Source organism: Leptonychotes weddellii, chromosome 3, assembly GCF_054177405.1.
Source record: "Leptonychotes weddellii isolate Sample4059 chromosome 3, ASM5417740v2, whole genome shotgun sequence".
NCBI lineage: Eukaryota > Metazoa > Chordata > Mammalia > Carnivora > Phocidae > Leptonychotes > Leptonychotes weddellii.
This window is the reverse complement of record NC_138371.1, coordinates 103,457,889-103,473,316: the sequence shown is the minus strand read 5'-3', so window position 1 is coordinate 103,473,316 and position 15,428 is coordinate 103,457,889. Positions and strand designations below refer to the sequence as shown.

Sequence of the window (15,428 nt, the reverse complement as noted above, 5' to 3'; positions counted from 1 at the left end):
CCTGATGTTTATCCCTTGAGGGTGGGAGAGCCACTCACTGGCCACTCCTGCCAGTGAGCAGCTTGACAATGTTGACAACAGAGACATGGATCTGTCTCCAGGAGTATTCAGATTCACAATTAAAGAAAAATCTACAGGTCAGACAACAACAACAAATTTGTGAGCTAGAGTCAACGAACATTGAAGTGTTTATGACCCCCTAGAAGCCCGCAGGGACCCAAAGCAACGCTTGATTATCCAGTCTTCACATAGTCTTGCATCTTCCACACCAACTGGAAGGCATGTTCCTTTCTCCAAGATCTCTCGTTCTCAAGCGTTGCCAGTGGGCACCAAAGCTCAGCTGCAGGTAGGCCTCTGCCCCATGGATTCCTTATAAACATAGTCCCATCGCCTTCTGCCTGCCTACAGCTTCTCCTGCCAAGATTTGGCCAGATTTGGGGGGAGGGGTCATATGTAAAAAGGATGGTCACCAGGTTGAGTCCTTCATGCCCCCACTCCTACCTCAGGGGCCCTCTCACAAACCTCCATTTTTTTTTTTTTAGATTTTATTTATTTGACAGAGAGAGACAGCGAGAGAGGGGAGTGGGAGAAGGAGAAGCAGGCTTCCCACAGAGCAGGGAGCCTGATGCGGGGCTCGATCCCAGGACCCTGGGACCATGACCTGAGCCGAAGGCAGAAACCTAATGACTGAGCCACCCAGGCGCCCTCTCACAAACCTCCTTGAAGTCCCCTTTTACCTATGTAAATTATTCACAGAAGTAGATATTTACAGGCTGCATAGCCCATCAGTTAATCAGACACAGCTGGACCAACTGGCATCTGTAGCAGTTCATCTGACCAGGGCCTCCACTGCTTTGCTTGTGCAATGAAGTGTTTTTAGTCTTTTGGCCAAAGCCCCTATCTTCCCTCACAACCTCTTGGAGGGTACAGTGGATAGCTGTCAACTCATTTCTTTGGATTCTCGGCTTGGGCTTGGATTCTTGACTTGGCTCCATTTGCAGGTGTGCTGGTTGCATGAGCTTAATAACGCTGACTTGTGTATACCTGGCCCTGACTATCCCGAAGTGGGGAGGCAGCCTAGACCCCGGTTCAAGGTCTCCACCTTGTGTACAAGGTCTCGACACTTGGACCTGGCCTTTTCTGTGCCCCACCTCTCCCTGCTTCCTTTAGGCTGGAGGACTGGGGCTGAAAGCAGGCACTTCTTTTTTCTTCAAGCACTTTATAATTAAGGAGGTTTGCAGCTGTCTTTAGCTCAAAGGCAATCCTTAAGATTTGAGGCTTTATCTTCTGGAAGTATCTTAGTTCTCCACCATTGATAGGAGTTTTGGGGTTGTTTCAGGATACAGAAAAGATGATTCAAGAGTTCACTTTTTTCTTACTTAGGCTTCTTAGATTTTGACAGTCATCTTGCTTTTCTTTTAAAAAATACGTCAAAACTTTGAGCAATCACTTTTAAGGGTCCTTTGAATTTACTAAGTTACTTAAATAGTATTTTATTTTTTTTAAGATTTTATTTATTTGAGAGAGAGAGACAGAAAGACAGAGCATTAGCAGGGGGAGGAGCAGAGGGAGAGGAAGAAGTAGACTCCCCGGTGAGCCTGGATTCAGGATGTGATTGTGGGGGGGGGGGAAAGGGACGACTCAATGCGGCGGCTCAATCCCAGGACAGGACCCAAGGATCATGACCAGGGCCAAAGGCAGAGGTTGAACCAACTGAGCCACCCAGGTGCTCCAGTTTCACAGCATTTTAAAAACTGTATTTATAAGTTTACTGCATTTGATTTTTTTAATATATTTCAACTGTCTGACTTCATAAAAATTCCCCAAATGCTAAATAATTCTTATAAGTCTAATAAATAAAACTTACAAATAATACCAAGGTGATTCTAGAGTTTTCTCAGATGTTCCAAAGCCATGCAAAAAATTAGATTTTATCTTAAAAATTGTCTAAATCAATTTCTTGATTACACATTTTAATAGCAGTTGCAAGGCTGTCCCTGAGACTGAATTTCTCAAATATCAAAATTATCATGTATGCACAGATCCTTTCTTAACACAAGAACATAAATATTGTGGTCTTTATTCTTAACCTTTATATACTTAATGCTTAAAAAGAGGTATTTTAATATGATATTTGTATATACTGTGAAATGATCACCACAATATAACTAATTAACATCACCATACAAACTTATAGAATGTTTCTTTTGTGTGATAAGAACTTTTGAATTTATTCAGTAACTTTCAAATATGCAACATAGAATTATTAAGTATAGTTGACCCAGGCTGTACATTTCATCCCCATGACTTATTTATTTTATAACTGGATATTTGTACCTTTTGGCACCCTTCACACATTTTGCCTGCTGCCAAGCCCCCACCTCTGGGAACCATCAATCCGTTCTGTAGAAATATGGACTGCTTCACAAATTTTCGTGTCATCCTTGGGCAGGGGCCAACCTAATCTCTGTATCATTTCAATTCTTAATATATGTGGTGCCAAAAGGAGCACTTAATAATCCAATTCTTAAAGGTAAATTGAGGTCATTTAAGAGCAGAGCATTTGACCAGATATTCCAAGTAAATCTTCTCATTGCTAATTACCATGTAGGCTGAGTCTGAGGTCCCTTAGATGCCATTCTATTGATATTTGAAAGCTTTCTTGCCTCTGGGCACACAACTGTCCCAGGCCAACTTGGTAGCCTTCCTACACCAAACATGGGTCACCCATTTCTCCAAGCAGTCCTGGTTCCTTGTAGTGAAGAATGTAGAGATCAAGATTGGGGCATCAGGGTTTCAGGCCAGATTTGTGATACTGGGTGGTACTGATCTTAAAGAGAACTTCAGAGAACCAAGCTGGAAAATACCTTCATTCAGTCATTCACTCTATCTATCTATCTATCTATCTATCTATCTATCTATCTATCATCTATCTATCCATCCATCCAACTAAGATCATAGCATTCCTCTTTAAATTCTTTTCTTTTTTATAATTTTTAAAAGGATTTTATTTATTTATTTGTCAGAGAGAGAGAGAGAATGAGCCAAGCAGGAAGAGCGGCAGGCAGAGGGAGAAGCAGGCTCTCTGCTGAGCAAGGAGCCTGATTTGGGACTCCATCCCAGGACCCTGGGATCATGACCTGAGCCGAAGGCAGACGCTTAACTGACTGAGCCACTCAGGCATCCCTCCTTTTTAAATTCTTTGTTTCTATGATTATACCTTATTTTCTCTTATGGTGAAATCTTCGTGCCAAAACAAAATCAACATATATATTTGATTTATCCAAACAAAAAAAAGCTAAAAATAGCAATATATTGGTATGAAAAATAAAACCACCAAATGAAATTCAAGTTGTTGGTTTTTTTTTTTGTAGTTCTTTTTATCCTCAGAATATGTCTCAGTAAGTATGGTCTCTTGAGTCACTTGTAATTCCTATTTTGTATCGTTATGTAAGAACCAGTTTCAGTTTAAAGTGCTGTCATTTAAAGAGCTATGAGTTCTTAAAATTTTGCTAGCAACATTTAACTTCTTGCCATTTCTTGGTGATAATACTGAGCTAGTAAAGGAGTATAGAAATTAATCTTAACTGACTTTATGAAATGAGTGGAAAACACAAGGATTTCAGCCTCTGAAGTCTGTGCCAAGTTCAATGTAGCCACCATCTGGCCATTTTCAATGGCTGAATACTTGGCTAGATGTGCAAGATTTCTAATAAGGAAGTTTTGGCTGTACAAATCCATTCTGCCTAATAGTATTTAATTTCTAGTAGTATTAGAATCTACATGTTTTCATGTGCTTAATTCTATTTTAACTTTATCCAGTTTTTTTCTCTAGTACTTGTGTCTCATACTACACAAATTCAACTTGCAAAGAGTAGAATTTCAGAAATATCAAGATCAATTTCAATTAAGTTAATTAAAAGAAAGGAGAACATATCAGATATTACACATTTAAACTTAAGCCAGGACTTTAATGTGAAAACCTCTCTCTGAATGCACATGGATTTCAGACTACCTGGATTCCATTAGAATCAATTCATAATCACCAGCTTTTAACATTTAGAGAAGTCCAAAGTCTAGTCTGGAAACAAGAAACCACATTAGATATTGCAACAGAGAATGTAATATGGAGAATTAGTTCAATAGTTCTTGGAGGACTGAAAAGCAGTCAGAGAACACTGAGGTAACACAGTAATATTAGGACATGGTTATGCTCCTAGGACTGGCAATGCAGGAAGATTTTGGGAACTAGAAGCTCAGAGGAGAGGCCCAGTGGAACTGAGGCTTAAACCCTTTGGGAATTGGTCATGCCTCTGATGGGGATGAGCGGCAGTGTCTAGGAGGGCCAAAAAGCTGGAGATGGAAACAATAGGGGTCACTGATGCCATTGCTAGGATCAGCAAGCGAATATTCTCTCCTCCTTCTACCTTCCATTTTTTCTCTACTGCCCCAGTTGGTAGAATTTCACAGGAAGCCAGCTTCAGCATCACCAAACAGAATATAGACGGGTGGATTTGGTGTGGAGAAACAATTGTTTAATAATAGGGTTTGGAGGGCGCCTGGGTGGCTCAGTTGGTTGAGCGGCTGCCTTCGGCTCGGGTCATGATCCTGGAGTCCCTGGATCGAGTCCCGCATCGGGCTCCCTGCTCTGCAGGGAGTCTGCTTCTCCCTCTGACCCTCCCCCCTCTCATGTGCTCTCTCTCATTCTCTCTCTCTCAAATAAATAAATAAAATCTTAAAAAAAAATAATAATAGGGTTTGGAGCAGACAGACAATAGCCAATGACCATGGGTACCATCCAAATATGAATGACTCCCAATAACATTAACATTAGTTAAGCGTTAGACTCTTGATTCTACACACACTTGAATTTTTTTGCCACAATAGTAAAGACTCTGCTTTCTCCTGAGAAGATGCAATTTTCTCTCCCACAGAGCTGCTCTTACTCGCTGCACAAAGGGTAGACAGAGCAAGTGCTAACAGTCATCGTATCCATCTCAGGGCAACACATTCAGTATCTGTGTGTAATTCAGTCTAAGCTCACCTGAATCTTCTGTAACCAAAATTATAAAGGTAAGCACTACCAACAATCCTTACATAAAATAACAGGTGAAAAGGAAGAAGGGAAAGAAATTAGCATACACACACATATACAGATAAAATTAAGAAAAAAAATTACATGGTCTTCATTTCTGTTACTGGTCAGAAAAATATAGTATCTATTACTTCCTTTCTAAGTACTTGTCACAAATTCACCTTTGTACTGCATCTCAGCTGATCAAAGTTTTGTACGGTGTGTTTTTTTTTTTTCCCCCTAGGTGGGGTGGGAGTGGGGTGAATCAAACATTTATTCTTTTTTTTTTTTTTAAGATTTTATTTATTTGACAGAGAGAGACACAGCGAGAGAGGGAACACAAGCAGGGGGAGTGGGAGAGGGAGAAGCAGGCTCCCCACGGAGCAGGGAGCCCGATGCGGGGCTCGATCCCAGGACTCTGGCATCATGACCTGAGCTGAAGGCAGATGCTTAGCAACTGAGTCACCCAGGCACCCCCAAACATTTATTCTTGAAAGATACAAATCATCCAAAATCCTACCTTAAAAAAATCAATTTTATTGAGGTGTAACATATATAACGTAATGCACTCACTTAAGTGTATATTTCAGTGAGTTTTTTAAAAAAGATTTTATTTATTTGAGAGAGAGAGAGAGAGAATGGGAGGCGGGGAAGGGCAGAGGGAGAAGCAGACGCCGTGCTGAGCAGGAAGCCCTCCAGGGGACTTGATGCCAGGACCCTGGGATCATGACCTGAGCCAAAGGCAGATGCTTAACCAACTGAGCCACCCAGGCACCCTATTTCAGTGGGTTTTGATAATATGTATACCTGTGGGACCACTGTCCTAATCAAGATACAGAATACTTCTATCAACCCCTAATTTCCCTTGTGCCCCAACTGAGGCAATCCCCTCCAATCTCCAGGACAAGAAGTATCTTCTATACTTATGATCAGTCTTTTCTGGAGTCATATATAAATTGAATCATATGGGGTGCCTGGGTGGCTCAGTTAGTTAAGCGTTAGACTCTTGATTTCAGCTCAGGTCATGATCTCAGGGTTGTGAGACTGAGCCCCGAACTAGACTCCATGCTGGGCCTGCTTAAGATTCTCTCTCTCCCTCTACCCCTTCCCCGCTGCCAGTGCATGCACAAACAAAAAAAAAACTTGAATCATAGATATACTCTTCTGCATCTGACTTCTTTTGTTAATATAATGTTATTGGGAGTCATTCATGTTGAATGCATAAATAAGTAGTTTGTTCTTTTTTATTGCTGAGTAGTATTACATTGTATGAATATATCAAAATTTGTTATTCTATCCCCCATTTAAGTTGTTTCTAGGTTTTGGCTATTATGAATAAGGCTACTAAGAATACATTTATATACATATCTGTGTGGACCCTTTTTATTTTCCTTGAGTAATACCTAGGAGTGGGATTGCTGAGTAGTGTGGTAAATGTATGTTTAACGTCACAAGAAATTTCCATATTGTTTTCCAAACTGGTTGTTCCTTTTTGCATTCCTACCAGCAATCTATGAGAATTCCATTGTTCCACATCCTTACCAATCTAAGTATTTTCAGTGTTTTTGATGTCAGGCATTTTAATGGGTGTGCAGTGGTATCTCATTGTGGCTTTAATTTAAATTCCCCTGATGACTAATGATGTTTAACATATTTACACTGCTTATTAACTATTAAATATATCTTCCTGAGTGAACTCTCTCTTCAAATCTTTTGCCCACTTTTTAATTAGGTTGTTTCTATTTATTTATTCATTTATTTATTTCATTTAAAACAAAACACAAACTCTACCATGACAAGTCCCCAGATGAGCTGGTTCCTGCCTGGTTCTCTGATACTATTTTTTACCTCTTTGCCCACTGTGCTACAGCTCTGTTGGCCTTCTGTTTGTTTCTCACATCTGGCAAGCTCACTGCTGATCTTTATGTTACCAAATCTTTCTCATCAATTAGTCTGCAGCTAAAAAAACCATATTCTCAGAGAAGACTTCTATTCAACTTAAAGCAGCACCTCTACAGCCTCCTTCTGGATAGTCACTACCCCCTTATCTCTTTCTAGTTACTCAATAGAGACTACCAAGCTCTGAAATTATCTTATCCATTTACTTATTTCTTGCTGACTTCCAAATATACACTCCATGAGAGCAGGATCTTGTCAATCTAATCCTTCTCACCTAGCAAAGTGACTGGCATTGGGTGGGGGCACATCAAGTATTTATTGGCTGAATGAATGAAGTCAAACTCTCACTATTTGCAGACGACATGATACTCTATGTAGAAAACCCAAAAGACTCCACCAAAAAAATTGCTAGAACTAATACATGAATTCAGCAAAGTCACACAATATAAAATCAATGTACAGAAATCTGTTCCATTTCTATACACCAATAACAAAACAGCAGAAAAAGAAATAAAAATTGATCGCATTTGCAATTGCACCAAAAACAATAAGATACCTAGGAATAAACCTAACCAAAATGGTGAAAGACCTGTACTCTGAAAACTATCAAACGCTGATGAAAGAAACTGAAGAAGATACAAAGAAATGGAAAGATATTCCATGCTCATGAATTGGAAGAACAAATATTGTTAAAATATCTATACTACCCAAAGCAATCTATACATTTAATGCAATCCCTATCAAAATACCAACAGCATTTTTTACAGAACAAGAACAAACAATCCCAAAATTTGTACGGAAGCACAAAGGACTTCGAATAGCCAAAGCAATCCTGAGAAAGAAAAACAAAACTAGAGGCATCATGATTCTGGATTTCAAGCTATATTACAAAGCTGTAATCATCATGACAGTATGGTCCTGGGACAGAAACAGACACATAGATCAATGGAACAGAATAGAGAACCCAGAAATGGACCCTCAACTCTATGGTCAACTAATCTTCGACAAAGCAGGAAAGAATGTCCAATGGAAAAAAGACAGTTTCTTCAACAAATGGTGTTGGGAAAATTGGACAGCCACATGAAGAATGAAACTGGACTACTTTCTTTCACCATACACAAAAATAAATTCAAAATGGATGAAATACCTAAATGTGAGACAGGAAACCATCAAAATCCTAGAGGAGAACACAGGCAGTGAACTCTCAGACCTCAGCCATAGCAACTTCTTCCTAGACACATCTCCAAAGGCAAGGGAAACAAAAGCAAAAATGAACTATTCGGACTTTAACAAGATACAAACCTCTGCACAGAAAAGGAAACAATCAACAGAACTAATAAGCAGCCTACAGAACGGAAGAAGATATTTGCAAATGACATAACTTATAAAGGGTTAGTATCTAAAATCTATAAAGAATTTATCAAACTCAACACCCAAAAAACAAATAATCCAGTTAAGCAATGGACAGAAGACATGAATAGACACTTTTCTAAAGAACATACAAATGGCTAACAGGGGTGCCTGGGTGGCTCCGTTGGTTAAGCGACTGCCTTTGGCTCAGGTCATGATCCTGGATCCCCGGGATCGAGTACTGCATGGGCTCCCTGCTCAGCAGGGAGTCTGCTTCTCCCTCTCACCCTCCCCACCTCTCATGCACGTGCTCTCTCTCTCTCAAATAAATAAATAAATAAATCTTAAAAAAAAAAACAAATGGCTAACAGACGCATGAAAAGATGCTCAACATCACTCGGCATCAGGGAAATACAAATCAAAACCTATCAATAAGATATCGTCTCACATCTTCAGAATGCCTAAAATTAACAACACAAGAAACAGCAGATGTTGGCAAGGATGTGGAGAAAGGGGAACCCTCTTGCACTGTTGGTGGGAATGCAAGCTGGTACAGCCACTCTAGATAACGGTATGGAGGTTCCTCAAGAAGTTTAAAATAGAACTACCCTATGACCCAGCAATTACACTACTGGGTATTTACACAAAGGATACAAAAATGCAGATTTGAAGGGGTACATGCACCCTGATTGTTTATAGCAGCACCATCAACAATAGCCAAACTATGGAGAGAGCCCAAATGTCCATTGACTGATGAATGGATAAAGAAGATATGGTGTATATATATAAAATGGAATATTTCTCAGTCATCAAAAAGAGAGAGAGAGAAACAAACCATAAAGAAACTCTTAACTCCAGGGAACAAACTGAGGGTTGATGGAGGGAGGAGGGTGAGGGATGGGCTGGAGGGGTGATGGGTATTAAAGAGGGCACTTGTGATGAGCACTGGGTGTTGTATGTAAGTGATGAATCACTGAATTCTACTCCTGAAACCAATATTGCACTGTATGTTAACTAACTAGAATTTAAATAAAAATTTGAAAAAAAATAAATCTTTTGGCCATTCAAAAAGTTGTGATAATGTATACACAACATAAAACTTGTCACTGTTTTAAAAAATTAAATTTAAAAGCTATTTTAAAAATTATTATTGAGTTTGAGAACTCTTTATATATCTTGTAAACAAAACCTATAATAGATACCTAATTTGAAAATATTTCCCCCCCCCAGTTTGTGGCTTATCTTTTCATTTTCTTGATATTGTCTTGAAAAAGCATAAGTTCTTAAATTTGATGAGGTCTAATTTACCAACTTTTTATTTGTCTGTTAAACTTTTTGTGGCACATCTAAGAAATCTCTCCCTAACTCAGCATTACAAAGTTTTCTATGTTTTCTTTTAGATGTTTTGTGGTTTTAGGTTTCACATGGGTGCATTTGGATGTTAGTATTTTTATATATGGTAAGGGGCTATTATTATCATTACTTATGCATATCCAATTGTTCCAGCACCATTTGTTGAAAAGACTATCCTTTGCCATTGAATTGCCTTTATACCTTTGTTGAAAATCAGTAGACTGTGTACATTTATGGATGGGATCACAATCTGAGACTCCTTCTTGTCTAATATCTGAGGTCAACTTTCCCCATAATTGGGGGGGAGGTGTTCTGCTTGTTTAAGGCGGGACTGTAAGTCTGATTTCTGTTACTCCCTCTTGGCCAGAAGCAGAAGCCCTCTGTACCATAATCTTTAAAACTGTTTCTTATTGATAGATATTCATCATGTTTTCAATGTCTATTTTAACATTATGTTAAGATTCTACATATTTTAATATTTTTCTATTCTATTTTATTTGCTGAAATAAACATTTTGTCTATCTTCATGTCCACTTGTATTTCTATACAACAGATCTCTAGGACTGGAATTGCAAAGCCAAAGTACACACCTTTTAAATTTTGGTATGTCAAGAACTGTAAGTGAGATTTTCATCTTATTACAAACTAATGAGCTAGCTTGCCACAGTTTTGTGGAAGCTGACAGAAGACATGAGACTTCTGGATTAGAGATAAAAGACCCTACTACTCACAGCAAAAGCAATAGCCAGAGTTTCAGCATATTTGCACCTGATCTTGGAGCCCCAATTCCCACAGGGTTACACTGAGGGCCAGATGACCCAGCTTTTGCAAGGCCAAGGGACCAGCACTTGTTGAGCATAGGGCCGATGCTGTAGTGAGCAGCAAACAAGCCAGTCCCCTCCCACCCCAGGAGGGAGCAGTTACAAGGTACTCACTCTGCAGGAGGCTTGATCTATTTAGCTGCCTGGGTGCATAGCTACAGAAACAGCTTAGCATCAGGTGGGTATGTCTTGCAGTCTGCTCTACTCAGCAAGAAAGTTCAGGAATGCTGAGGGCTCATGGCTGACTGCTCTCCCAACAGCATTTTTCTCCAGAAAGGCTGTGCCAATATAAGCCTGCCTTCAACGGTGTATTAAAGGGTTTCAGGTCTGAAACACTTCATTGCCAATATGGATATTTTATCAGTCTTTGTAATTTTAGCCTATTTGGTGGGTGAAAGATGAGTTATCTATTTTGTGTTACTTTTCATTTATCCTCTCTTAAGTGAGTTGAGCACCTTGTTCCATGTGTTTATTGAAACTTCGTGAAATTGTTCTTTAAAGCCTACCCCTCCCTCTGACAATCCTCTTTCCATGTTCTGACTGGGGAAAACAAAGGAAGAGCTCCATTTGTCATCTGAGGTCAATGTTGCGCATGTTTTCAGTTTGAGTACTCTCTAGTCCTCTTGAATTGGATGACTGTGGTATTTTCCTTCCCAGCTTGTGCTGTGTGGACACAAACTGTCATGAGATGTATGATGCTCTTTCCTCTTGGTCTGTTTGTTTGTTCCTGGACATTTCCTTTCTGTCATACATAAACCGACTCTGCCTCTTGAAAGAGGAAGTACATACAGCTCAAATAACTCCTATTCCTCACGGTCCCCTTAGCATAGTATAGTGGGATCAAAGACGTCTTCCAGTTTCACAGATAAATACATTTGGAGCTTTCCTTTCCTGCTTTCCCAAAGTTCCTGGGTCTCAGTTCTCATCTGTGGAGAAAGGCAGCGAGGATCTTTCTAGAAACGAATTATGAGTGTAAACTCAGCAATAACCACCCTCACTATAAAGGCCTGAACGGGGTATGTATTGAAGAGGTGGTAATATTTCCAAAGAGGAAATTCTACTGCAAGTTTCTTTGAGGTCCTTTAGCGGTCAAGCCTTGTGCCAGCCTGGAGGTGCCCCCTCCTATGTACACTGATTTTAGGGTGTACAGTTGGAAACTAAAATATGAAAAAATGAATTGCCGAAGTCCGAAGGGTTGGGTCTTCGCGCTTTCCATCCAGCGTTTACCCCGCACCGGGTCCTCCAGCCGGCCACAGCCCCGCCTGCTCGCCTTTGCTCCTGGTCTGCGCCTGGGTGTCCGGGTGGAGGCTCCGCCTACCACGCACCCAATGGGGACCGAGGCGGCGGGCCCGCCCCCCCGGCCCTCCAGTAGCCTATCCGGCCCGCGCGCCCGCCCCGGGCTCGGGTGCCAAGCCAATGGGCGCGGGGCACGCCCCGCCAAGCGCGGGGATCTGGCGCAGCGCGCGGCGCCCGAGAGCCCTGTCGCGCACAGCTCTTCGCACTTGCGGTACGGCTCCCGAGCCATCTAGGCGTCTGGCCATGGCGTCCTCAGCGACCGGCGAGGTGGTGATCATTGGCAGGTAAACGGCCCGACCCACCGACCCGCCGCGTTCTTGCCACGGCGCTGGAGGAGACCCGGGCCCGCGGTACTCTGGAGCGTGGGGCCCGTGCGTCGCCGCCTCGGCTTGGGAGTCCAGGTCGCTGTCAGTTTCCAGAGGTGGAACCGGCGTGGTGGAATGCCAGCCTCCAACCTTCGAGGGTTCAGTGCGTCGTTGCACCTCTCTGTGAAAGGGGTCAGGCCTGTAGGAGCGCCCAGTAGCGGCGTGGCTTTGCAGGTTGAAGCACACTGTAGAGTGCGGTTTTGTTTCACTTCGTTCTGACTTAACCCGCAAGGTGGTGCGCGCCTGGGTGACTCAGTCGGTTAAGCGTCTGCTTTCGGCTCAGGTCACGATCCTAGGATCCTGGGATCGAGCCCCACATCGGGCTCCCTGCTCAGCGGGAAGCCTGCTTCTCCCTCTCCCACTCCTCCCAGCTCCTGCTCTCTCTCGCTATCTCTGTCTCTTTCTCTCTCAAGTAAATAAATAAAATCTAAAAAAAAAAAAAAAAGCTGACAGTGCAGGCTGCGGTGGAAATGCGGTTTGTGGAATTAGTTGAGTGATGCCAGGCCTACCGGCAAATACAAATAGACGTCCTAGGCGTTGGGTGAAATTAAGTCTGGCAAAGATTGTGCAGAACTGTATTTTTTTTTTTTTAGTTTTTTAAAATTTATTCATTCGAGACACAGATTCAGAGAGAGAGAATATGAGCAGGGGGAGAAGCAGAGGGAGGGGGAGAAGCAGGCCCCCCGCTGAGCAGGGAGCCGGATGTGGGGCTCAATCCCAGGACCCTGGGATCATGACCTGAGCCGAAGGCAGACGCTTAACCATCTGAGCCACCCAGGCGCCCCAGCAGAACTGTATTCTTAACTCTTCCCACTTTATGGATGAGAAAACTGAGATTAAGCAGTTTGCCCCTGGTCACAGTTAGTAAGTGGCCTAGATGCTACTCCCAGTAACGAGGACCCGTTGCGCATCATGGCCAGGCTGCCTGCAGGGCGTGAGGATGTGTGTGTTCTTGTCCCCAGGGGTATCTCCGGGCGGCAACAGGTGCCTGGAGGACACACGGGGGCAGTCCTAATTCCTGATTCGTGGAGAAAGCGCCGTTTCCAGAGGGGAACGCTGGAGCTCAGAGTTTGCTAGGGTGTGTCGGTTTCACAGCCTAAATTCCATCCAAATTTTTCTGGTTTGTGCCCCCACCTGGTCTTTTAAAACTTCTGCTATTTTTCATTAAAAAAAAAAAAGTATTTATGCGTACCTTTGCATTGATAGGCTATCAGCAATCTATAGACATGTTAATGATTGCTATTTATAGTTAGAAGCACCTTTTTGGGGGTGGCTTTGTGTCTCTTTATGCTACTAAGGTGTTGGCCGATCTGCCCTGCCCCCCAGCGACAATTCCAGTGTGAGGATTTTTCCTTTAGAACCTACTGAAAGAAGGAATCAGGGCGCTTTTGTCAGCTTCCTTTTGGTCACAGAACAGTGCAATTAACTGAGCCTTTGACCTTTACAGGCATGTGGATGTGTGTGGCTGCCTGGTGAAGGAATATAAAAAAAAAAAAAATATATATATATATATTTTTTTTATTTGAGAGAGAGAGAATGAGAGACAGAGAGCCTGAGAGGGAGGAGGGTCAGAGGGAGAAGCAGACTCCCTGCCGAGCAGGGAGCCCGATGCGGGACTCGATCCGGGGACTCCAGGATCATGACCTGAGCCAAAGGCAGTCGCTTAACCAACTGAGCCACCCAGGCACCCCTATAAAAATATATTTTAAAAAGTGTACTTTGTGTTGGGCACAGTGACTATGCTTGACTTGCATTTTAGTTGTCCAGGTTCAAGGGCTAGAGTTTTGTGTATCTCACGCCATGTGTTGGAGTGTTATTCTGCTTTCACCTAATAAATGTTAAATGAAGTTTGGAATTGACTGTGCCTGTCTGGCCCTGGGTCTTTCATGAGGAGTACAGTCTTTCAAGAAGGAGCTGGGATTAGTGAGTCAGTTGATTTCTGCTTCCCTTGAGGGAGGTTGATAAGGAATTAGATGAGGGCTGGCAAACTTTAATGACCACAGGAATTGGCACAGGATAGAAAGCCCTTCCTGTCTATCCCACACCCTCAGCACCTCAGAAAACACGCATCTCTGCCTCTGGAGTAGTGCTGCTTTCCTTCCTTTCATTCCTCTCCCTTTCTTCTCTCTTCTCCCCTCTCCCCTTACTCACTTTTCCTCTCCCTTCCTCCCCCTTCCTCCCCTCTCCCCTTTCTCTCTGTCTCTCTGCTCTCTCTCTTCTGGCCCCATGGGTGATTCCAAGGAACATCCATTTACAAGATGGGGCTGGGGAGTGTAAATTAATTCCCTAAAACCTGGTTGAGTTTCATTCTTGGATTTCAACAGACCAAATATATGTATTTCGATTTCAGGGACATATTGGGCCATTGTTTTTCCATCTTTTCCTAATAATTACCAGATTCCTTCTTAAAAGTACTTGCTAGAAATACAGTCTCTACTCACTTTTCCATTGATTTTTTTTCCATTGATTTTTTTCATAAAGGATACTTTTTTTAAAGATTTTATTCATATGAGAGAGAGAAAACGAGCAGGGTGAGCGGCAGGCTCCCTGCTGAGCAAGGAACCCTAAATGGGGATCAGTCCCAGGACCCTGCGATCGTGACCTGAGCCAAAGGCAGCCTTAACCTACTGAGCCACCCAGGTGCCGCCATAAAGGACACTCTTCACATGGCCACTTAGCTTTCCTGTGAGCATCCAGGGCAAGTCCCTTCGAATGGTGGGCTTGACAGAATAGGAGTGGGTTTTTGAAGAATTAAGAAAGAAGAGAAAAGCCTCTCGGATCGAGGGCTGTGGGAACATAAAGAAAGGGAAAATATGGTAATGGCAACTTCAAAAAATGGGAGTAAAAGTGGGTTTCCTGAAGGCATTTGAGTGGTGTAGTTGAGTGTGATGTTCTCAAGCTTTCATATCTGTTAGCCCTAGAAGTCTGCAGGGGAACTTACCTTTATATAATACTGTGTTTCTGAATAACTAAAATATGAATTCTATATTCACATACATACTGCATTGTGTTTGCCCAAATTTTAGGCCCTGAGCTTGTTGTAAAATAGGAACCAATCTGGGGGAGAAGGCCAACATTGCCATGTTCCTGGGGCCTCAAGTGCGCTTTTTCTCCTGTGCCTCTTTTTTCACCGAGCACACTTCTTTAGGACTGAGCTCAGGGGCCTATCTCCTCGGGGAAAAGTTCTGATTCCAGGGCCTTCCCCTTAGGGTAGAAACTATCATTACCGGCTGTGTATCCATCGTGCCTGGTCCTAGTAGACAGATGTTT

At 42.3% G+C, this 15,428-nt stretch overlaps 1 protein-coding gene and 1 non-coding gene across 4 annotated transcripts in view; one reads left to right on the top strand and one right to left on the bottom strand.

The window, feature by feature from the left end:
* Positions 1-15,428, top strand: part of CRYL1 (crystallin lambda 1) — a 171,525-nt gene that overhangs the window by 24,234 nt on the left and 131,863 nt on the right. For 2 of the 3 annotated variants that reach the window (XM_081815412.1, XM_081815411.1), the window contains exon 1: positions 11,920-12,077. The exons of the other annotated variant lie outside the window; for it this stretch is intronic. In XM_081815412.1, the coding sequence (XP_081671538.1) occupies positions 12,037-12,077 (41 nt within the window). In that variant the 5' untranslated portion in view covers positions 11,920-12,036. Of the gene's footprint in view, positions 1-11,919; positions 12,078-15,428 lie in introns of those variants that run through there. 3 annotated transcript variants of the gene reach the window in all.
* Positions 2,408-2,512, bottom strand: LOC115942933 (U6 spliceosomal RNA). The gene has a single exon (XR_004077507.1). It is a non-coding gene; the product is annotated as a U6 spliceosomal RNA (small nuclear RNA).